Below are 24,323 nucleotides of genomic sequence, written 5' to 3' on the forward strand. Positions count from 1 at the left end.
CAGGGAAGGAGATCATTGGTCAGAGTACGCAGGAGGACGGAGCTCAGATCAGGCTACAGCTCAACACCCTCAACACACGCTGGGTGAACATCACCCAGGAGATCGCAGAGAGGAAGAGGAGGTGTGTGTGTGTGTGTGTGTGTGTTCTCGTGTCTGCAGTACCAGTGTGTATATCTGCAGTACCAGTGTGTATATCTGCAGTACCAGTGTGTATGTCTGCAGTACCAGTGTGTATGTCAGCAGTACCAGTGTGTATATCTGCAGTATCAGTGTGTATATCTGCAGTATCAGTGTGTATATCTGCAGTATCAGTGTGTATGTCTGCAGTACCAGTGTGTATATCTGCAGTACCAGTGTGTATATCTGCAGTATCAGTGTGTATATCTGCAGTATCAGTGTGTATGTCAGCAGTACCAGTGCACGATTTTGCTCCAACCAAATGTGTGTCTTAACTATTCCTTGACTGAGTACTGTGTGTGTGTGTGTGTGTGTGTGTGTGTGTGTGTGTGTGTGTGTGTGTGTGTGTGTGTGTGTGTAAACGGTATTCCTCCTAACTGTTCCTGTGTGTGTCAGGTCTGCAGAGGCACGTACTGCAACGATGGGGCTGCAGGAGGACATGGGGGAGTTTCTGTCCTGGCTGGATGAGGCTGAGGAGGTCGTGGCCATCCCCCTGACGCCTGGAGATCACCACCAGATGAACGCCACCCTGGAGAAAGTCACGGTACAGTCAACAACAACAACTAGTCTGTCCCCTAGTCTAGATTACTGGCCAGGGAACGTCTCTCACTAGTCTGTCTCCTAGTCTAGATTACTGGCCAGAGGACATCTCTCGCTAGTCTGTCTCCTAGTCTAGATTACTGGCCAGAGGACATCTCTCACTAGTCTGTCTCCTAGTCTAGATTACTGGCCAGAGGACATCTCTCACTAGTCTGTCTCCTAGTCTAGATTACTGGCCAGAGGACATCTCTCGCTAGTCTGTCTCCTAGTCTAGATTACTGGCCAGGGAACATCTCTCACTAGTCTGTCTCCTAGTCTAGATTACTGGCCAGAGGGCGTCTCTCACTAGTCTGTCTCCTAGTCTAGATTACTGGCCAGGGAACGTCTCTCACTAGTCTGTTTCCTAGTCTAGATTACTGGCCAGAGGACATCTCTCGCTAGTCTGTCTCCTAGTCTAGATTACTGGCCAGAGGACATCTCTCACTAGTCTGTCTCCTAGTCTAGATTACTGGCCAGAGGACATCTCTCACTAGTCTGTCTCCTAGTCTAGATTACTGGCCAGAGGACGTCTCTCACTAGTCTGTTTCCTAGTCTAGATTACTGGCCAGGGAACGTCTCTCACTAGTCTGTTTCCTAGTCTAGATTACTGGCCAGAGGACATCTCTCACTAATCTGTCTCCTAGTCTAGATTACTGGCCAGAGGACATCTCTCACTAGTCTGTCTCCTAGTCTAGATTACTGGCCAGAGGACATCTCTCACTAGTCTGTCTCCTAGTCTAGATTACTGGCCAGAGGACGTCTCTCACTAGTCTGTCTCCTAGTCTAGATTACTGGCCAGAGGACATCTCTCACTAGTCTGTCTCCTAGTCTAGATTACTGGCCAGAGGACATCTCTCACTAGTCTGTCTCCTAGTCTAGATTACTGGCCAGAGGACATCTCTCACTAGTCTGTCTCCTAGTCTAGATTACTGGCCAGAGGACGTCTCTCACTAGTCTGTCTCCTAGTCTAGATTACTGGCCAGAGGACATCTCTCACTAGTCTGTCTCCTAGTTTAGATTACTGGCCAGAGGACGTCTCTCACTAGTCTGTCTCCTAGTCTAGATTACTGGCCAGAGGACGTCTCTCACTAGTCTGTCTCCTAGTCTAGATTACTGGCCAGAGGACATCTCTCACTACTCTGTCTCCTAGTCTAGATTACTGGCCAGAGGACGTCTCTCACTAGTCTGTCTCCTAGTCTAGATTACTGGCCAGAGGACATCTCTCGCTAGTCTGTCTCCTAGTCTAGATTACTGGCCAGAGGACATCTCTCACTAGTCTGTCTCCTAGTCTAGATTACTGGCCAGAGGACATCTCTCGCTAGTCTGTCTCCTAGTCTAGATTACTGGCCAGGGAACATCTCTCACTAGTCTGTCTCCTAGTCTAGATTACTGTGGAGGTTGTAAAGGTCCCCAAAGCTACATACCTCTATCTCTCTCTCTATGTCCCACTGGCCACATCATTGATCCGTTATTATTTAATTCATGATCTTTATTTGGAGATTGTCTATGTTCAAACGTGTGTGTGTGTGTGTGTGTGTGTGTGTGTGTGTGCGTCTGTGTTGTGTGCGTGCGTGCGTGTGTGTGTGTGTGCGTGCGTGCGCGTGTGTGCGTGCGCGTGTGTGCGTGCGTGCGTCTGTGTTGTGTGCGTGCTTGCGTGTGTGTGTGTGCGTGTGTGTGTGTGTGTGTGTGTGCGTCTGTGTTGTATGCGTGCGTGTGTGCGTGCGTGCGTGTGCATGCGTGTGCGTGCGTCTGTGTTGTGTGCGTGCGTGCGTGCGTGCGCGTGCGTGCGTGCGTGCGTGCGCGTGCGTGCGTCTGTGTTGTGTGCGTGCGTGCGTGCTTGCGTGTGTGTGTGTGTGCGTGTGTGTGTGTGTGTGTGTGTGTGTGTGTGCGTCTGTGTTGTGTGTGTGCGTGCGTGTGTGTGCGTGTGCGTGCGTGTGCAGGCTCGTGTGTTGGAACTACCAGCCAGACAGAACAATGTGGATACCATCAACACGAGGACCGGCACCATTCCCCTCCCTGCTGACAAACAGAAGGAAATTAAGATGATCAACACACGCTGGGTACAGGTTAGTATCCCTTTCTATAGAGGAGGTTCTGTCCTTTAGGTGGATAAGATCAGTTGGGTGTTGAACATGAATATTGACTAGTCGTTATCTGTATTTCAACTTGTGTGTAGGAGTAGTCTATTTTTTTAACTTAATGTTGGGCTCATGTGTTTTGTTTTTTAGTGTATGATCAAGTGTACTGTATATTCCTTCCATTCATTCCATTCAACTAAAATGGCCCCCAACTCGGGGCCTCTCCCTCCTCCCTGTGGGAGACCTTTATACTGTGTGTGTGAGTGTTACGGTGCGTGAATGAGGACCCAAAAGCGAATTAACGTAAACAGAGCTTCTTTAATAACAAAACAAAACGTAGGCTCAGATGGACCGGCAGGTTCCGACAGGACAGGACAAGGTTGCAGCAAACATGACGATAGTCTGGTTCAGGCATGAACAACACAAACAAGAATCCGACAAAGACAGGAGCAGAAACAGAGAGAGATATAGAGGACTAATCAGAGGGAAAAAGGGAACAGGTGGGAAAAGGGGTGACGAGGTAGTTAGGAGGAGACAAGGCACAGCTGGGGGAAAGAGGGGGAGAAAAGGTAACCTAACAACGACCAGCAGAGGGAGACAGGGTGAAGGGAAAGGACAGAAACAAGACACAACATGACAGTACATGACAGTACCCCCCCACTCACCGAGCGCCTCCTGGCGCACTCGAGGAGGAAACCTGGCGGCAACGGAGGAAATCATCGATCAGCGCACGGTCCAGCACGTCCCGAGAGGGAACCCAACTCCTCTCCTCAGGACCGTACCCCTCCCAATCAACTAGGTACTGATGACCACGGCCCCGAGGACGCATGTCCAAAATCCTACGGACCCTGTAGATGGGTGCGCCCTCGACAAGGATGGGGGGGGGGGGAGACGAGCGGGGGCGCGAAGAACGGGCTTGACACAGGAGACATGGAAGACCGGGTGGACGCGACGAAGATATCGCGGAAGAAGAAGTCGAACTGCGACAGGATTAATGATCCGAGAAATACGGAACGGACCAATGAACCGCGGGGTCAACTTGCGAGAAGTGGTCTTAAGGGGAAGGTTCTGAGTGGAGAGCCAAACTCTCTGACCGCGACAATATCTAGGACTCTTAGTTCTACGCTTATTAGCAGCCCTCACAGTCTGCGCCCTATAACGGCAAAGTGCAGACCTGACCCTCTTCCAGGTGCGCTCGCAACGTTGGACAAAAGCCTGAGCGGAGGGGACGCTGGACTCGGCGAACTGAGATGAGAACAGCGGAGGCTGGTACCCGAGGCTACTCTGAAAAGGAGATAGCCCGGTCGCAGACGAAGGAAGCGAGTTGTGGGCGTATTCTGCCCAGGGGAGCTGTTCTGACCAAGACGCAGGGTTGCGAAAAGAAAGACTGCGTAAGATGCGACCAATAGTCTGATTGGCCCGTTCTGCTTGACCGTTAGACTGGGGGTGAAAGCCGGAAGAGAGACTGACGGAAGCCCCAATCAAACGGCAAAACTCCCTCCAAAATTGAGACGTGAATTGCGGACCTCTGTCCGAAACGACGTCTGACGGAAGGCCATGAATTCTGAAAACATTCTCGATGATGATTTGTGCCGTCTCTTTAGCAGAAGGAAGCTTAGCAAGGGGAATAAAATGAGCCGCCTTAGAGAACCTGTCGACAACCGTAAGAATAACAGTCTTCCCCGCTGACGAAGGCAGTCCGGTGACAAAATCTAAGGCGATGTGAGACCACGGTCGAGAGGGAATGGGAAGCGGCCTGAGACGGCCGGCAGGAGGAGAGTTACCGGACTTAGTCTGCGCGCAGACCGAACAAGCAGCCACGAAGCGACGCGTGTCATGCTCCCGGGTGGGCCACCAAAAGCGCTGGCGAATGGAAGCAAGCGTACCCCGAACGCCAGGGTGGCCGGCTAACTTGGCAGAGTGAGCCCACTGAAGAACGGCCAGACGAGTAGGAACGGGAACGAAAAGAAGGTTCCTGGGACAAGCGCGCGGCGACGGAGTTTGAGTGAGTGCTTGCTTTACCTGCCTCTCAATTCCCCAGACAGTCAACCCGACAACACGCCCCTCAGGGAGAATCCCCTCGGGGTCAGTGGAGGCTACTGAAGAACTGAAGAGACTAGATAAAGCATCAGGCTTGGTGTTCTTAGAGCCCGGACGATAAGAAATCACGAACTCGAAACGAGCGAAAAACAGCGCCCAGCGCGCCTGACGCGCATTAAGTCGTTTGACAGAACGGATGTACTCAAGGTTCCTATGGTCAGTCCAAACGACAAAAGGAACGGTCGCCCCCTCCAACCACTGTCGCCATTCGCCTAGGGCTAAGCGGATGGCGAGCAGTTCGCGGTTTCCCACATCATAGTTACGTTCCGACGGCGACAGGCGATGAGAAAAATACGCGCAAGGGTGGACCTTGTCGTCAGAGAAGGAGCGCTGAGAAAGAATGGCTCCCACGCCCACCTCTGACGCGTCAACCTCGACAATGAACTGTCTAGAGACGTCAGGTGTAACAAGGATAGGTGCGGATGTAAAACGATTCTTGAGGAGATCAAAAGCTCCCTGGGCGGAAACGGACCACTTAAAGCACGTCTTGACAGAAGTAAGGGCTGTGAGAGGGGCTGCCACCTGACCGAAATTACGGATGAAACGACGATAGAAGTTCGCGAAGCCGAGAAAGCGCTGCAACTCGACGCGTGACTTAGGGACGGGCCAATCAATGACAGCTTGGACCTTAGCGGGATCCATCCTAATGCCTTCAGCGGAAATAACAGAACCGAGAAATGTGACGGAGGAGGCATGAAAAGAACACTTCTCAGCCTTCACAAAAAGACAATTCTCTAAAAGGCGCTGGAGGACACGTCGAACGTGCTGAACATGAATCTGGAGTGACGGTGAAAAAATCAGGATATCGTCAAGGTAAACGAAAACAAAGATGTTCAGCATGTCTCTCAGGACATCATTGACTAATGCCTGAAAGACAGCTGGAGCGTTAGCGAGGCCGAAAGGAAGAACCCGGTATTCAAAGTGCCCTAACGGAGTGTTAAACGCCGTCTTCCACTCGTCCCCCTCCCTGATGCGCACGAGATGGTAAGCGTTACGAAGGTCCAACTTAGTGAAAAACCTGGCTCCCTGCAGGATCTCGAAGGCTGAAGACATAAGAGGAAGCGGATAACGATTCTTCACTGTTATGTCATTCAGCCCTCGATAATCTATGCAGGGGCGCAGGGACCCGTCCTTCTTCTTAACAAAAAAAAAACCCCGCTCCGGCGGGAGAGGAGGAGGGGACTATGGTACCGGCGGCAAGAGCTACAGACAAATAATCTTCGAGAGCCTTACGTTCGGGAGCCGACAGAGAGTATAGTCTACCCCGGGGGGGAGTGGTTCCCGGAAGGAGATCAATACTACAATCATACGACCGGTGTGGAGGAAGAGAGGTGGCCCTGGACCGACTGAACACCGTGCGCAGATCGTGATATTCCTCCGGCACCCCTGTCAAATCACCAGGCTCCTCCTGTGAAGAAGAGACAGAGGAAACAGGAGGGATAGCAGACATTAAACATTTCACATGACAAGAGACGTTCCAGGAGAGGATAGAATTACTAGACCAATTAATGGAAGGATTATGACAAACTAGCCAGGGATGGCCCAAAACAACAGGTGTAAAAGGTGAACGAAAAATTAAAAAAGAAATGGTTTCGCTATGATTACCAGAAACAGTGAGGGTTAAAGGTAGCGTCTCACGCTGTATCCTGGGGAGAGGACTACCATCCAGGGCGAACAAGGCCGTGGACTCCCTTAACTGTCTGAGAGGAATGTCATGTTCCCGAGCCCAGGTCTCGTCCATAAAACAGCCCTCCGCCCCAGAGTCTATTAAGGCACTGCAGGAAGCTGACGAACCGGTCCAGCGTAGATGGACCGACAGGGTAGTGCAGGATCTTGAAGGAGAGACAGGAGTAGTAGCGCTCACCAGTAGCCCTCCATTTTCTGATGAGCTCTGGCTTTTACTGGACATGAAGTGACAAAATGACCAGCAGAACCGCAATAGAGACAGAGGCGGTTGGTGATTCTCCGTTCCCTCTCCTTAGTCGAGATGCGGATACCTCCCAGCTGCATAGGCTCAGCACCCGAGCCGGCAGAGGAAGATTGTAGTGATGCGGAGAGGGGGGCAACGGAGAACGCGAGCTCCTTTCCACGAGCTCGGTGACGAAGATCAACCCGTCGCTCAATGCGAATAGCGAGTTCAATCAAGGAATCCACGCTGGAAGGAACCTCCCGGGAGAGAATCTCATCCTTTACCTCTGCGCGGAGACCCTCCAGAAAACGAGCGAGCAAAGCCGGCTCGTTCCAGCCACTGGAGGCAGCAAGAGTGCGAAACTCAATAGAGTAGTCTGTTATGGATCGATTACCCTGACATAGGGAAGACAGGGCCCTGGAAGCCTCCTCCCCAAAAACAGATCGATCAAAAACCCGTATCATCTCCTCCTTAAAGTCCTGATACTGGTTAGTACACTCAGCCCTTGCCTCCCAGATTGCCGTGCCCCACTCACGAGCCCGTCCAGTAAGGAGAGATATGACGTAGGCGACACGAGCAGTGCTCCTGGAGTAAGTGTTGGGCTGGAGAGAAAACACAATATCACACTGGGTGAGGAACGAGCGGCATTCAGTGGGCTCCCCAGAGTAACACGGCGGGTTATTGATTCTGGGCTCCGGAGATTCGAAAGCCCTGGAAGTGGCCGGTGGATCGAGGCGGAGATGGTGAACCTGTTCTGTGAGGTTGGAGACTTGGGTGGCCAGGGTCTCAACGGCATGTCGAGCAGCAGACAATTCCTGCTTGTGTCTGCCTAGCATCGCTCCCTGGATCTCGACGGCTGAGTGGAGAGGATCCGAAGTCGCTGGGTCCATTCTTGGTCGGATTCTTCTGTTACGGTGCGTGAATGAGGACCCAAAAGCGAATTAACGTAAACAGAGCTTCTTTAATAACAAAACAAAATGTAGGCTCAGATGGACCGGCAGGTTCCGACAGGACAGGACAAGGTTGCAGCAAACATGACGATAGTCTGGTTCAGGCATGAACAACACAAACAAGAATCCGACAAAGACAGGAGCAGAAACAGAGAGAGATATAGAGGACTAATCAGAGGGAAAAAGGGAACAGGTGGGAAAAGGGGTGACGAGGTAGTTAGGAGGAGACAAGGCACAGCTGGGGGAAAGAGGGGGAGAAAAGGTAACCTAACAACGACCAGCAGAGGGAGACAGGGTGAAGGGAAAGGACAGAAACAAGACACAACATGACAGTACATGACAGTGAGAGGACTGTATCCTGCTTCATATTAAGTTCCTGTTTTCCTTCAATATAATATTCCTGGATGTGCCTTCCTCCTCCCTACCATTGAAAACACTCGGGTCCTTCCTCTCCCTCCTCCCTATAGGTGTCTAAAGACCTGCCTGAGAAGCAGAAGCAGATTGAGAGCTTGCTGAAGGAGCTGTCTCACTTCCAGGACCGGCTGACTTACCTCTCCTCGTGGACCTCAACCACCAGGACCACCCTAGAGGAAAACCCTGACAATGTGGAACCCAAGGTAGACTATCAATCCATCCTGTCATCCATCCATCTATCAGTCAATTTGTCCATCGATCCCTCCCTCCCTCCCTCCCTCCCTCCATCCATCCATCCATCCATCAATCCATCCATGCCTACAGGGACCGAGGCCTATATCCATTAATCTTTCCTTAATTCTTTGCATCCTCTCTCCACGCCTCCTTCTCAAAACACATGGGAGAAAAAGGTCAATGGTTAGACCTACTTTTCTTCCAGCTGGAAAAGGAGGTTAGGAGAGAAGACGGGAGGAATCTCTGAAAGACAAATTGAGATTGAGAGTAGTTTCATTGTTTTGGAATGGTTTGTGATGTTTCAGCTCATAGATGAAGTCCAGGTCAAGAAGCCTGAGGTGGAGGGGGTGTTGGCTAAGGGCCAGGAGCTGTACAAGGACACGCCTCCCAGCCAACCAGAGAAGGAGAAGTACCACAGTCTGAGTGATGATTGGAGGGCGATTCAGGGGCAAATGATAGTACACAGAGAGAGGCTGGCCGCTCTAAAGATCCAGAAAACCACCAGTAAGGAGATGAGGGTGTGTGTGTGTGTGTGTGTGTGTGTGTGTGTGTGTGTGTGTGTGTGTGTGTGTGTGTGTCAAATCAAATTGTATTTGTCACATACACATGGTTAGCAGATGTTAATGGTATGTGTGACCGTATGGCTACTGATTGTATCACGCTGCCCCCCTCCAGTTGAGACCCTCCAGGGAGACGCCCCAGCCCTGGCTCAGTTCAACAAGGCCTGGGCAGAGCTCTCTGATTGGCTATCCCTGCTGGATCAGATGGTACAGACACAGAGGGTGACCGTGGCCGACCTGGACGACATCAACCACATGATCGTCAAGACCAAGGTCAGGGGTCAACCAGTGTGTCACAGAGTGTGAGAGACTCCGTTTAGCCGCTGAGACCCTGGCCTGTATTCATAAAGAGTCTCAGAGCAGGAGTGCTGATCTGGGATCAGGTTAGCCTTTTAGCTCATAATGAATACTAGAGAGAGGACCAGATCCTAGTGCTGATCTGGGATCAGGTTTGCCTTTTAGATCATAATGAATACTAGAGAGAGGACCAGATCCTAGTGCTGATCTGGGATCAGGTTTGCCTTGTAGATCATAATGAATACTAGAGAGAGGACCAGATCCTAGTGCTGATCTGGGATCAGGTTTGCCTTTTAGATCATAATGAATACTAGAGAGAGGACCAGATCCTAATGCTGATCTGGGATCAGTTTGCCTTTTAGCTCATAATGAATACTAGAGAGAGGACCAGATCCTAGTGCTGATCTGGGATCAGTTTGCCTTTTAGCTCATAATGAATACTAGAGAGGGGACCAGATCCTAGTGCTGATCTGGGATCAGTTTAGCCTTTTAGCTTATAATGAATACTAGAGAGAGGACCAGATCTTAGTGCTGATCTGGGATCAGTTTGGCATTTTCGATCATCATGAATACATGATTACATGGACCGGGGGGGATCTGATCCTAGATCAGCACTCTTATTCTGAGACGCTTTGAGAACACAGGCACTGACCTGGCTCAAATACATGGCTCAAATACATGGCTCAAATAGTTGTAAATACTTGACATCCAGATATTCATTGAAATGTTCTGTCTCTGTCTTGCTGTCTGTAGGGAGCACTGGGGGACATGGAGCGGCGGCGCCCCCAGCTGGAGGGTCAGCTGACTGCAGCCCAGAACCTGAAGAACAAAACCAACAACCAGGAGACACGAGCTGCTATCACCGACCGCAGTACGCCAACCACAACCATTACATACTACGCAAATTGACCACAAACTGACCACAAACTGACCACAACCCGACTGCAAACTGACCACAAACTGACCACAACCCGACTGCAAACTAACCACAAACTGACTGCAAACTGACCACAAACTGACCGCAAACTGACCACAAACTGACCGCAAACTGACCGCAAACTGACCACAAACTGACCGCAAACTGACCGCAAACTGACCGCAAACTGACCGCAAACTGACCACAAACTGACCGCAAACTGACCGCAAACTGACCACAAACTGACCGCAAACTGACCGCAAACTGACCGCAAACTGACCACAAACTGACCACAAACTGACCACAAACTGACCGCAAACTGACTGCAAACTATCACCAATGATCTGACTACAAACTGTCATCAATGACTACAAACTGACCACAAACTGTTATTACTAAACACAAACTCATCAATGACTCCATTAATAACCACAAACTATCAGTATGGCCTGTTAGAGAACCTTGATTCAGCTCAGTCGCTGACTGAACAAACTAACTGATGTACTAATGATAATGACTAGGGATTTTGGATGCAGGGAGATTTGTTGATCAGGTAGGTTGTAGTCGATCTCACTCAGTGTGTGTGTGTGTGTGTGTGTGTGTGTGTGTGTGTGTGTAGTTGACAGGTTGCAGACCCACTGGGAGGAGTCACAGGGCAGACTGGCTGATAGACATCAACAGCTACAGAACATGCTGCAGGACTCCTCTGATTGGTTGGACGCCAGGAAGGAGGTGGAACCTCTCATCAAACGAGCCAATGACAAGCTGGAGTCGTGGCAGGATATTTCCTACACCATGGATGCTCTGAAGAAGCAAAACACTGACCTCAAGGTTACACACACATGCACACACATATACGCACAGACACAAACACACACACATACACACACTACCTCTCCCTCCCTCCCTCCCTCTCTCTCTCTCTCTCTCTCTCTCTCTCCCCCTCTCTCTCTCTCTCTCTCCCCCTCTCTCTCTCTCTCTCTCTCTCTCTCTCTCTCTCTCTCTCTCTCTCTCTCTCTCTCTCTCTCTGTCTCTCTCTCTCTGTCTCTCTCCCTCCCTCCCTCCCTCCCACTCTCTCTCTCTCTCTCTCTGTCTCTCTCTCTCAATTCAATTTGCTTTATTGGCATGTTGTAACAATGTACATATTGCCAAAGCTTACTTTGGAGATTTACAATATGAAGATAATAAGAATCAACATTGTTAACGGGACAACAGTAACAATAACCAAGGATCAAACCAACCATACATTGAACAATAACATTAAGCATACAGTAGAGGACATGTGCAGGTTGATTGGTCTGTCAGACACTGTCCCTCAACTTATACCAGGCAGCAATGTAGTGCCCTGCCAACCCACAGCTCTCTGCGTCCTCCCCCAACAGGACGGGTAGCCTACTCTCATCAGAGAGGTCTTTGAAACCTTGAATAAGGGTTCTCCTCTCCTTGTTGGGGCGGCGTTCTCCTCTCCTTGTTGGGGCGGCGTTCTCCTCTCCTTGTTGGGGCGGCGTTCTCCTCTCCTTGTTCAGGCGGCGTTCTCCTCTCCTTGTTGGGGCGGCGTTCTCCTCTCCTTGTTGGGGCGGCGTTCTCCTCTCCGTGTTGGGGCAGCGTTCTCCTCTCCTTGTTGGGGCGGCGTTCTCCTCTCCTTGTTGGGGCGGCGTTCTCCTCTCCTTGTTGGGGCGGCGTTCTCCTCTCCTTGTTCAGGCGGCGTTCTCCTCTCCTTGTTGGGGCGGCGTTCTCCTCTCCTTGTTGGGGCGGCGTTCTCCTCTCCTTGTTGGGGCGGCGTTCTCCTCTCCGTGTTGGGGCAGCATTCTCCTCTCCTTGTTCAGGCGGCGTTCTCCTCTCCTTGTTGGGGCGGCGTTCTCCTCTCCGTGTTGGGGCAGCGTTCTCCTCTCCTTGTTGGGCTGGCGTTCTCCTCTCCTTGTTGGGGCGGCGTTCTCCTCTCCTTGTTGGGGCGGCGTTCTCCTCTCCTTGTTGGGGCGGCGTTCTCCTCTCCTTGTTCAGGCGGCGTTCTCCTCTCCTTGTTGGGGCGGCGTTCTCCTCTCCTTGTTGGGGCGGCGTTCTCCTCTCCGTGTTGGGGCAGCGTTCTCCTCTCCTTGTTGGGGCGGCGTTCTCCTCTCCTTGTTGGGGCGGCGTTCTCCTCTCCTTGTTGGGGCGGCGTTCTCCTCTCCTTGTTCAGGCGGCGTTCTCCTCTCCTTGTTGGGGCGGCGTTCTCCTCTCCTTGTTGGGGCGGCGTTCTCCTCTCCTTGTTGGGGCGGCGTTCTCCTCTCCTTGTTGGGGCGGCGTTCTCCTCTCCGTGTTGGGGCAGCGTTCTCCTCTCCTTGTTCAGGCGGCGTTCTCCTCTCCTTGTTGGGGCGGCGTTCTCCTCTCCGTGTTGGGGCAGCGTTCTCCTCTCCTTGTTGGGCTGGCGTTCTCCTCTCCTTGTTGGGGCGGCGTTCTCCTCTCCTTGTTGGGGCGGCGTTCTCCTCTCCTTGTTGGGGCGGCGTTCTCCTCTCCGTGTTGGGGCAGCGTTCTCCTCTCCTTGTTGGGCTGGCGTTCTCCTCTCCTTGTTGGGGCGGCGTTCTCCTCTCCTTGTTGGGGCGGCGTTCTCCTCTCCTTGTTCGGGCGGCGTTCTCCTCTCCTTGTTGGGGCGGCGTTCTCCTCTCCTTGTTGGGGCGGCGTTCTCCTCTCCTTGTTGGGCCGGCGTTCTCCTCTCCTTGTTCAGGCGGCGTTCGGCGGTCGACGTCAACGGCTTTCTAGCCATCGCCGCTCCATTTCTCATATTTCCATTTGTTTTGTCTTGTTCCCTGTACACCTGGTTTTCATTCCCCAATCACTCTGCATGTATTTATTCCTCTGTTCCCTGCACACCTGGTTTTCATTCCCCAATCACTCTGCATGTATTCCTCTGTTCCCTGCACACCTGGTTTTCATTCCCCCAATCACTCTGCATGTATTCCTCTGTTCCCTGCACACCTGGTTTTCATTCCCCAATCACTCTGCATGTATTTATTCCTCTGTTCCCTGCACACCTGGTTTTCATTCCCTAATCACTCTGCATGTATTCCTCTGTTCCCTGCACACCTGGTTTTCATTCCCCCAATCACTCTGCATGTATTCCTCTGTTCCCCCACATGTGTGTGTGTGATATTGTGTGTGTGACGTGTCATCTCTGACGCGCCAGACTGGTGTTCATATATTCCGTGTTTTGTCATGAGGTGTGTTTATTTGTTTGTACTTAATTATTGTGACTGTTTGCCAATTGGCTGTTGGTTTCTCCTGCCAATATAAAGTGTGTGCCTGTTCACACCTCTCTGCTCTCCTGCACCCGACTCCGCTACCAGTACACACACACCTGACATATATATTTTGTACCAATTGAGAACTTTGGTCTAATTCCCTGAGATCTGGATCTTCTCTGGAAAATCCTTATTTTAGTCTTTTTGGGGTTTACTGCCAGGGCCCAGGTCTGGTAGTACTGCTCTAGCAGATCCAGGCTCTGCTGTAGGCCATGTGCTGTGGGGGTTTACTGCCAGGGCCCAGGTCTGGTAGTACTGCTCTAGCAGGTCCAGGCTCTGCTGTAGGCCATGTGCTGTGGGGGTTTACTGCCAGGGCCCAGGTCTGGCAGTACTGCTCTAGCAGGTCCAGGCTCTGCTGTAGGCCATGTGCTGTGGGGGTTTACTGCCAGGGCCCAGGTCTGGTAGTACTGTTCTAGCAGGTCCAGGCTCTGCTGTAGGCCATGTGCTGTGGGTGTTTACTGCCAGGGCCCAGGTCTGACAGTACTGCTCTAGCAGGTCCAGGCTCTGCTGTAGGCCATGTGCTGTGGGGGTTTACTGCCAGGGACCAGGTCTGGTAGTACTGCTCTAGCAGGTCCAGGCTCTGCTGTAGGCCATGTGCTGTGGGGGTTTACTGCCAGGGCCCAGGTCTGGCAGTACTGCTCTAGCAGGTCCAGGCTCTGCTGTAGGCCATGTGCTGTGGGGGTTTACTGCCAGGGCCCAGGTCTGACAGTACTGCTCTAGCAGGTCCAGGCTCTGCTGTAGGCCATGTGCTGTGGGGGTTTACTGCCAGGGACCAGGTCTGGTAGTACTGCTCTAGCAGGTCCAGGCTCTGCTGTAGGCCATGTGCTGTGGGGGTTTACTGCCAGGGCCTATGTCTGGTAGTACTGCTCTAGCAGGTCCAGGCTCTGCTGTAGGCCATGTGCTGTGGGGGTTTACTGCCAGGGCCCAGGTCTGGTAGTACTGCTCTAGCAGGTCCAGGCTCTGCTGTAGGCCATGTGCTGTGGGGGTTTACTGCCAGGGACCAGGTCTGGTAGTACTGCTCTAGTAGGTCCAGGCTCTGCTGTAGGCCATGTGCTGTGGGGGTTTACTGCCAGGGCCCAGGTCTGGTAGTACTGCTCTAGCAGGTCCAGGCTCTGCTGTAGGCCATGTGCTGTGGGGGTTTACTGCCAGGGCCCAGGTCTGGTAGTACTGCTCTAGCAGGTCCAGGCTCTGCTGTAGGCCATGTGCTGTGGGGGTTTACTGCCAGGGCCTATGTCTGGTAGTACTGCTCTAGCAGGTCCAGGCTCTGCTGTAGGCCATGTGCTGTGGGTGACAGCAGGCATAGGTCATCAGCGAAGAGCAGGCGTTTAACCTCTGAACTGTGGAGACTAACACCAGGGCTGAGGATTTATCTAGAATAGTGGCCAATTCGCTGATGTAAATATTGAGGAGTGCAGGGCTCAGATTGCAACCCTGGCAAACCCTCTCTCTCTCTTTCACTCTCACTCTCACTGTCACACACACTCTCTCACACACACACACACACACACACGCACACACACACACACACACACACACACACTTGAGCATGTGCAGCACGGAGTGGAGATGATTCCAGGAAGGTAATATGTGTAAAGCTGTGAGGCGTCTCTCTGATAAGGACTAGATGAGGAATCCTCATCACTACAGTATAACAGGATGAGAATGTAATGAGACTAGAGTGGCAAAGCCTGGAATACTGAATATTACAACATCCAACAGGCCCTGTTCTACCACTCTGCTCAGCAACGTTTCCAGGAATGATGTTACAGTCCCTGTGTTGCTATGACTCCCTCTAGTACAGTCCCTGTGTTGCTATCACTCCCTCTAGTACAGTCCCTGTGTTGCTATGACTCCCTCTAGTACAGTCCCTGTGTTGCTATGACTCCCTCTAGTACAGTCCCTGTGTTGCTATGACTCCCTCTAGTCTAGTTAGAGGAACAACTGATATGAATGTCCTTCCATCCTGGATCTTCATTTGTTGAGTCAGGTGTTGTTGCTAGGCTACAACTTAAACTCTAGTTAGAGGACTTCCAATCAGAGCCCTATATTTAGAGGGTCTCTGTCTCGGCTTCCTCTGGGCCACTAGAGGGTTGTTACTGTGTATGAGGGTGATGTTCTGTATCAGAGCTGTATATTTAGAGGGTATCGGCTTCCTCTGGGCCACTAGAGGGTTGTTACTGTGTATTAGGGTGATGTTCTGTATCAGAGCTGTATATTTAGAGGGTATCGGCTTCCTCTGGGCCACTAGAGGGTTGTTACTGTGTATGAGGGTGATGTTCTGTATCAGAGCTGTATATTTAGAGGGTATCGGCTTCCTCTGGGCCACTAGAGGGTTGTTACTGTGTATTAGGGTGATGTTCTGTATCAGAGCTGTATATTTAGAGGGTATCGGCTTCCTCTGGGCCACTAGAGGGTTGTTACTGTGTATGAGGGTGATGTTCTGTATCAGAGCTGTATATTTAGAGGGTATCGGCTTCCTCTGGGCCACTAGAGGGTTGTTACTGTGTATTAGGGTGATGTTCTGTATCAGAGCTGTATATTTAGAGGGTCTCGGCTTCCTCTGGGCCACTAGAGGGTTGTTACTGTGTATTAGGGTGATGTTCTGTATCAGAGCTGTATATTTAGAGGGTATCGGCTTCCTCTGGGCCACTAGAGGGTTGTTACTGTGTATTAGGGTGATAATCTGTATCAGAGCTGTATATGTAGAGGGTCTCAGCGTCCTCTGGGCCACTAGAGGGTTGTTACTGTGTATTAGGGTGATGTTCTGTATCAGAGCTGTATATTTAGAGGGTATCTGCTTCCTCTGGGCCACTAGAGGGTTGTTACTGTGTATTAGGGTGATGTTCTGTATCAGAGCTGTATATTTAGAGGGTATCGGCTTCCTCTGGGCCACTAGAGGGTTGTTACTGTGTATTAGGGTGATGTTCTGTATCAGAGCTGTATATTTAGAGGGTCTCAGCTTCCTCTGGGCCACTAGAGGGTTGTTACTGTGTATGAGGGTGATGTTCTGTATCAGAGCTGTATATTTAGAGGATCTCTGTCTCGGCTTCCTCTGGGCCACTAGAGGGTTGTTACTGTATATTAGGGTGATGTTCTGTATCAGAGCTGTATATTTAGAGGGTCTCTGTCTCGGCTTCCTCTGGGCAACTAGAGGGTTGTTACTGTGTATTAGGGTGATGTTCTGTATCAGAGCTGTATATTTAGAGGGTCTCTGCTTCCTCTGGGCCACTATAGGGTTGTTACTGTGTATTAGGGTGATGTTCTGTATCAGAGCTGTATATTTAGAGGGTCTCTGCTTCCTCTGGGCCACTAGAGGGTTGTTACTGTGTATGAGGGTGATGTTCTGTATCAGAGCTGTATATTTAGAGGGTCTCTGTCTCGGCTTCCTCTGGGCCACTAGAGGGTTGTTACTGTGTATTAGGGTGATGTTCTGTATCAGAGCCGTATATTTAGAGGGTCTCGGCTTCCTCTGGGCCACTAGAGGGTTGTTACTGTGTATGAGGGTGATGTTCTGTATCAGAGCTGTATATGTAGAGGGTATCTGCTTCCTCTGGGCCACTAGAGGGTTGTTACTGTGTATGAGGGTGATGTTCTGTATCAGAGCTGTATATTTAGAGGGTCTCTGTCTCGGCTTCCTCTGGGCCACTAGAGGGTTGTTACTGTGTATGAGGGTGATGTTCTGTATCAGAGCTGTATATTTAGAGGGTATCGGCTTCCTCTGGGCCACTAGAGGGTTGTTACTGTGTATTAGGGTGATGTTCTGTATCAGAGCTGTATATTTAGAGGGTCTCGGCTTCCTCTGGGCCACTAGAGGGTTGTTACTGTGTATTAGGGTGATGTTCTGTATCAGAGCTCTATATTTAGAGGGTATCGGCTTCCTCTGGGCCACTAGAGGGTTGTTACTGTGTATTAGGGTGATGTTCTGTATCAGAGCTGTATATGTAGAGGGTCTCAGCGTCCTCTGGGCCACTAGAGGGTTGTTACTGTGTATTAGGGTGATGTTCTGTATCAGAGCTGTATATTTAGAGGGTATCTGCTTCCTCTGGGCCACTAGAGGGTTGTTACTGTGTATTAGGGTGATGTTCTGTATCAGAGCTGTATATTTAGAGGGTATCGGCTTCCTCTGGGCCACTAGAGGGTTGTTACTGTGTATTAGGGTGATGTTCTGTATCAGAGCTGTATATTTAGAGGGTCTCAGCTTCCTCTGGGCCACTAGAGGGTTGTTACTGTGTATTAGGGTGGTGTTCTGTATCAGAGCTGTATATTTAGAGGGTCTCAGCTTCCTCTGGGCCACTAGAGGGTTGTTACTGTGTATTAGGGTGATGTTCTGTATCAGAGCCGTATATTTAGAGGGTCTCAGCTTCCTCTGGGCCACTAGAGGGTTGTTACTGTGTATGAGGGTGATGTTCTGTATCAGAGCTGTATATTTAGAGGGTCTCGGCTTCCTCTGGGCCACTAGAGGGTTGTTACTGTGTATTAGGGTGATGTTCTGTATCAGAGCTGTATATTTAGAGGATCTCTGTCTCGGCTTCCTCTGGGCCACTAGAGGGTTGTTACTGTGTATTAGGGTGATGTTCTGTATCAGAGCTGTATATTTAGAGGATCTCTGTCTCGGCTTCCTCTGGGCCACTAGAGGGTTGTTACTGTGTATTAGGGTGATGTTCTGTATCAGAGCTGTATATTTAGAGGGTCTCTGTCTCGGCTTCCTCTGGGCCACTAGAGGGTTGTTACTGTGTATTAGGGTGATGTTCTGTATCAGAGCTGTATATTTAGAGGGTCTCTGCTTCCTCTGGGCCACTAGAGGGTTGTTACTGTGTATTAGGGTGATGTTCTGTATCAGAGCTGTATATTTAGAGGGTCTCTGCTTCCTCTGGGCCACTAGAGGGTTGTTACTGTGTATGAGGGTGATGTTCTGTATCAGAGCTGTATATTTAGAGGGTCTCTGTCTCGGCTTCCTCTGGGCCACTAGAGGGTTGTTATTGTGTATTAGGGTGATGTTCTGTATCAGAGCCGTATATTTAGAGGGTCTCGGCTTCCTCTGGGCCACTAGAGGGTTGTTACTGTGTATGAGGGTGATGTTCTGTATCAGAGCTGTATATGTAGAGGGTATCTTCTTCCTCTGGGCCACTAGAGGGTTGTTACTGTGTATGAGGGTGATGTTCTGTATCAGAGCTGTATATTTAGAGGGTCTCTGTCTCGGCTTCCTCTGGGCCACTAGAGGGTTGTTACTGTGTATTAGGGTGATGTTCTGTATCAGAGCTGTATATTTAGAGGGTATCGGCTTCCTCTGGGCCACTAGAGGGTTGTTACTGTGTATTAGGGTGATGTTCTGTATCAGAGCTGTATATTTAGAGGGTCTCTGTCTCGGCTTCCTCTGGGCCACTAGAGGGTTGTTACTGTGTATGAGGGTGATGTTCTGTATCAGAGCCGTATATGTAGAGGGTATCTGCTTCCTCTGGGCCACTAGAGGGTTGTTACTGTGTATTAGGGTGATGTTCTGTATCAGAGCTGTATATTTAGAGGGTCTCTGTCTCGGCTTCCTCTGGGCCACTAGAGGGTTGTTACTGTGTATGAGGGTGATGTTCTGTATCAGAGCTGTATATTTAGAGGGTCTCTGCTTCCTCTGGGCCACTAGAGGGTTGTTACTGTGTATTAGGGTGATGTTCTGTATCAGAGCTGTATATTTAGAGGGTCTCTGCTTCCTCTGGGCCACTAGAGGGTTGTTACTGTGTATGAGGGTGATGTTCTGTATCAGAGCTGTATATTTAGAGGGTATCTGCTTCCTCTGGGCCACTAGAGGGTTGTTACTGTGTATTAGGGTGATGTTCTGTATCAGAGCTGTATATTTAGAGGGTCTCAGCTTCCTCTGGGCCACTAGAGGGTTGTTACTGTGTATGAGGGTGATGTTCTGTATCAGAGCTGTATATTTAGAGGGTCTCTGCTTCCTCTGGGCCACTAGAGGGTTGTTACTGTGTATTAGGGTGATGTTCTGTATCAGAGCTGTATATTTAGAGGGTCTCTGCTTCCTCTGGGCCACTAGAGGGTTGTTACTGTGTATTAGGGTGATGTTCTGTATCAGAGCTGTATATTTAGAGGGTCTCGGCTTCCTCTGGGCCACTAGAGGGTTGTTACTGTGTATTAGGGTGATGTTCTGTATCAGAGCTGTATATTTAGTGGGTCTCTGTCTCTGCTTCCTCTGGGCCACTAGAGGGTTGTTACTGTGTATTAGGGTGATGTTCTGTATCAGAGCTGTATATTTAGAGGGTATCTGCTTCCTCTGGGCCACTAGAGGGTTGTTACTGTGTATTAGGGTGATGTTCTGTATCAGAGCTGTATATTTAGAGGGTCTCGGCTTCCTCTGGGCCACTAGAGGGTTGTTACTGTGTATTAGGGTGATGTTCTGTATCAGAGCTGTATATTTAGTGGGTCTCTGTCTCTGCTTCCTCTGGGCCACTAGAGGGTTGTTACTGTGTATGAGGGTGATGTTCTGTATCAGAGCTGTATATTTAGAGGGTATCTGCTTCCTCTGGGCCACTAGAGGGTTGTTACTGTGTATTAGGGTGATGTTCTGTATCGTCATTTTATGTCTTTATTTATAACTGTTTTCTGTGGTTCTCAACAGCTGTTTGTGAAGGAGCTGCACCAGTGGCAGGGTCAGGTGGACGTGACCAATGACCTGGCAGGGAAGCTGTTAACCCTTTACTCTACCGACCACACACACAAGGTCACACAGATGACCGACGCCATGAACGTTACCTGGGAGCACATCAACAAACGGTGAGTCAGTCTGTTATTCTGTCAGTCAGTTGGTCAACCAGTCAGTCAGTTATTTAGTCAGTTAGTCAGTCAGTTATTCAGTTAGTCAATCAGCCTGTCAGTCAGTCAGTTAGTTAGTCAGACAGTCAGTCAACCAGTCAGTCAATTAGCCAGTCAGTCAGTCAGTCAGTTATTCAGTTAGTCAGTCATCCTGTCAGTCAGTCAGTTAGTTAGTCAGACAGTCAGTCAACCAGTCAGTTGGTCAGTTAGTCAGTCAGTTAGTTAGTTAGTCAGACAGTCAGTTATTCAACCAGTCAGTCAGTTATTTAGTCAGTCAGTCAGTTATTTAGTTAGACAGTCAGTCAACCAGTCAGTTGGTCAGTCAGCCTGTCAGTCAGTCAGTCAGTTATTTAGTTAGACAGTCAGTCAACCAGTCAGTTGGTCAGTTAGTTGGTCAGTCAGCCTGGTATTCTATCAGTCAGCCTGTCAGTCAGTCAGTTATTTAGTTAGACAGTCTGGTATTATGTCAGTCAGCCTGTCAGTCAGTCAATTAGTTAGTCAGACAGTCAGTCAACCAGTCAGTTGGTCAGTTAGTTGGTCAGTCTGTCAGCCAGTCAGTTATTTAGTCAATAACCAGTTATTTAGTTAGACAGTCTGTTATTCTGTTAGTCAGACAGTCAGTCAACCAGTCAGTTGGTCAGTTAGTTGGTCAGTCAGTTAGTTAGTCAGTCAGTCTGGTATTCTGTCAGTCAGTTAATAAACCAGTCAGTCAATTAGCCAGTCAGTTAGTCTGTCGGTCAGTCAGTCAGTTAATTAACCAGTCAGTCATTCAGTTAATCAGTCAGTCAGTCAACCAGTCAGTTAGTCAGTCAATCAGTTAATCAGTCAGTCAGTTAATCAGTCAGTCAGTCAACCAGTCAGTTAGTTAGTCAGTCAGTTAATCAGTCAGTCAGTCAGTTAATCAGTCAGTCAGTTAGTCAGTCAGTCAGTCAGTCAGTTAATCAGTCAGTCAGTCAGTTAATCAGTCATTCAGTTAGTCAGTCAGTCAGTCAGTCAGTCAGTTAATCAGTCAGTCAGTCAGTCAGTCAGTCAGTCAGTTAATCAGTCAGTCTGCATCAGTCCCACATGCTCCTGAAAGCACTTCATCATGCTGTCTCTCAGTACACCTGAACACACACACACACAATGCACAGTACATCTGAATGCACGCACACACATTGACCCTCACTGTTAGTTCTACTAAATTTCCCCGTGACAGGCCACATCATAACACTGATGTATGACCCCAGTTTGCCCTCTGAACTTGTGACCTGTGTGTGTGTGTGTAGCGGTGCCAACAACAGTTTCTGTACATGTGTTCCTATTTGTGGATGTAGTGTCGGGGACCGTGAGGCGGCTCTGTCAGCTGCTCTGAGGCTGTTACAGCAGTTCTACCTGGACCTGAAGGAGTTCCTCAACTGGCTGACGGAGGCAGAGACCACCTGTAACGTCCTGCTGGACGCCTCACACAAGGAGAGGCTGCTGGAGGACCCTGAGGCTGTACGACACCTGCTGGGGCAGTTCCAGGTACTCACACTCAGTTCATACTGTAGAGTCAGTCTCCTGCTGGGGCAGTTCCAGGTACTCACACTCAGTTCATACTGTAGAGTCAGTCACCTGCTGGGGCAGTTCCAGGAACTCACACTCAGTTCATACTGTAGAGTCAGTCACCTGCTGGGGCAGTACCAGGTACTCACACTCAGTTCATACTGTAGAGTCAGTCACCTGCTGGGGCAGTTCCAGGTACTCACACTCAGTTCATACTGTAGAGTCAGTCTCCTGCTGGGGCAGTTCCAGGTACTCACACACAGTTCATACTGTAGAGTCAGTCTCCTGCTGGGGCAGTTCCAGGTACTCACACTCAGTTCATACTGTAGAGTCAGTCACCTGCTGGGGCAGTTCCAGGTACTCACACTCAGTTCATACTGTAGAGTCAGTCACCTGCTGGGGCAGTTCCAGGTACTCACACTCAGTTCATACTGTAGAGTCAGTCTCCTGCTGGGGCAGTTCCAGGTACTCACACTCAGTTCATACTGTAGAGTCAGTCTCCTGCTGGGGCAGTTCCAGGTACTCACACTCAGTTCATACTATAGAGTCAGTCTCCTGCTGGGGCAGTTCCAGGTACTCACACTCAGTTCATACTGTAGAGTCAGTCACCTGCTGGGGCAGTTCCAGGTACTCACACTCAGTTCATACTGTAGAGTCAGTCACCTGCTGGGGAAGTTCCAGGTACTCACACACACAAACTGTTGATACTGTAGAGTCAGTCTCCTGCTGGGGCAGTTCCAGGTACTCACACTCAGTTCATACTGTAGAGTCAGTCTCCTGCTGGGGCAGTTCCAGGTACTCACACTCAGTTCATACTGTAGAGTCAGTCACCTGCTGGGGCAGTTCCAGGTACTCACACTCAGTTCATACTGTAGAGTCAGTCACCTGCTGGGGCAGTTCCAGGTACTCACACTCAGTTCATACTGTAGAGTCAGTCACCTGCTGGGGCAGTTCCAGGTACTCACACTCAGTTCATACTGTAGAGTCAGTCACCTGCTGGGGCAGTTCCAGGTACTCACACTCAGTTCATACTGTAGATTCAGTCACCTGCTGGGGCAGTTCCAGGTACTCACACACACAAACTGTTGATACTGTAGAGTCAATTCAGAGTCAATTCAAAGTCAGTTCATAGAGTCAACTCATAGAATCAACTAATAGTGTCAGTTCAGAATCCGTTCATAGACTTAGTTAAGAGTCATTTCATAGACTCAATTCAACAAAGTCAAATTGTTGAGTCATCTCTCAGTTGAGTCAGCTCAGCTTGAGTGGCATTAGTGTGGAGTGTCTCAGGGTGGGGGAGGTGTCAGTACAGTATGTGCAGGGTTTGTGATGTGTTCTAGAAAGCAGCCAGCAGTCTGACCCAGTCTCTTGTCCTCGGTACCTTCCCCTGCCTGCCGTGTGTGCCCCTCAATACCCCGGCTGGTATGACAGGAATGTTGGGCCTGGCTGGGGGGACGAGACAAGGTCCAAGACTCCAAGGAGTGGACAAAGACAGGACCCCCCCCCCCCCCCCCCCCCCCCAACTCACACTGTATTGTGGGTTGTGAAGAGACAGGCCTGTTCTGAGTTTGGAAAGGGAACATTTCTGACCCTCTGTGCAGCAGTAGTCGCCCACTTTCTCCACTCTCTCCCCCAGTGAACAACAGTCGCTGTGTGTCGGACATCAACCAGCCTTCTGTACCTCATTCTATTGGGTCTCTCCCTCTTCCTCACACACATGCACACGAGCAGACACTCACACTCACACACACACACTCACATAGGCATAGTGCTCATTGTAGCTCACGGAGAAACACACACACACACTCACATAGGCATAGTGCTCATTGTAGCTCACGGAGAAACACACACACACACTCACATAGGCATAGTGCTCATTGTAGCTCACAGACAAACACAGAAAGCATCTACACTTGATTGAGTTTGGAGACAGAAGAGATGTTTTCTTAGTTGTGTGAAGCGTTGCCTTAAGTGGATAATATGTTGCGCAGGAAAACCTACCAAGTTCAGGTTAGAGATTACAACTTACTGGTGACTGGGAAGGGTTTCTGTCCAGTACTGAACGTGTGTCTGTGTATTCTTCTGTCCAGTACTGAACGTGTCTGTGTATTCTTCTGTCCAGTACTGAACGTGTGTCTGTGTATTCTTCTGTCCAGTACTGAACGTGTGTCTGTGTATTCTTCTGTCCAGTACTGAACGTGTGTCTGTGTATTCTTCTGTCCAGTACTGAACGTGTGTCTGTGTATTCTTCTGTCCAGTACTGAACGTGTGTCTGTGTATTCTTCTGTCCAGTACTGAACGTGTCTGTGTATTCTTCTGTCCAGTACTGAACGTGTCTGTGTATTCTTCTGTCCAGTACTGAACGTGTCTGTGTATTCTTCTGTCCAGTACTGAACGTGTCTGTGTATTCTTCTGTCCAGTACTGAACGTGTCTGTTTATTCTTCTGTCCAGTACTGAACGTGTGTCTGTGTATTCTTCTGTCCAGTACTG

At 50.1% G+C, this 24,323-nt stretch overlaps 1 protein-coding gene across 23 annotated transcripts in view; it reads left to right on the forward strand.

Moving 5' to 3' along the window:
- Positions 1-24,323, forward strand: part of LOC110519331 (dystrophin-like) — a 369,908-nt gene that overhangs the window by 274,051 nt on the left and 71,534 nt on the right. For 16 of the 23 annotated variants that reach the window (XM_036982105.1, XM_036982095.1, XM_036982096.1 and 13 more), the window contains 10 exons: positions 1-121; positions 574-721; positions 2,697-2,822; positions 8,261-8,410; positions 8,747-8,945; positions 9,117-9,274; positions 10,052-10,169; positions 10,834-11,045; positions 20,112-20,266; positions 21,622-21,811. The exon at positions 1-121 is cut by the window's left edge and continues 55 nt beyond it. In XM_036982105.1, the coding sequence (XP_036838000.1) occupies positions 1-121; positions 574-721; positions 2,697-2,822; positions 8,261-8,410; positions 8,747-8,945; positions 9,117-9,274; positions 10,052-10,169; positions 10,834-11,045; positions 20,112-20,266; positions 21,622-21,811 (1,577 nt within the window). Of the gene's footprint in view, positions 122-573; positions 722-2,696; positions 2,823-8,260; positions 8,411-8,746; positions 8,960-9,116; positions 9,275-10,051; positions 10,170-10,833; positions 11,046-20,111; positions 20,267-21,621; positions 21,812-22,830; positions 22,844-22,882; positions 22,898-23,706; positions 23,843-24,323 lie in introns of those variants that run through there. The other 7 variants (XM_036982115.1, XM_036982119.1, XM_036982111.1 and 4 more) reach the window with 6 other exon arrangements.

The sequence above is a fragment of the Oncorhynchus mykiss genome, chromosome 7, assembly GCF_013265735.2.
Source record: "Oncorhynchus mykiss isolate Arlee chromosome 7, USDA_OmykA_1.1, whole genome shotgun sequence".
NCBI classification, from domain to species: Eukaryota; Metazoa; Chordata; class Actinopteri; order Salmoniformes; family Salmonidae; genus Oncorhynchus; species Oncorhynchus mykiss.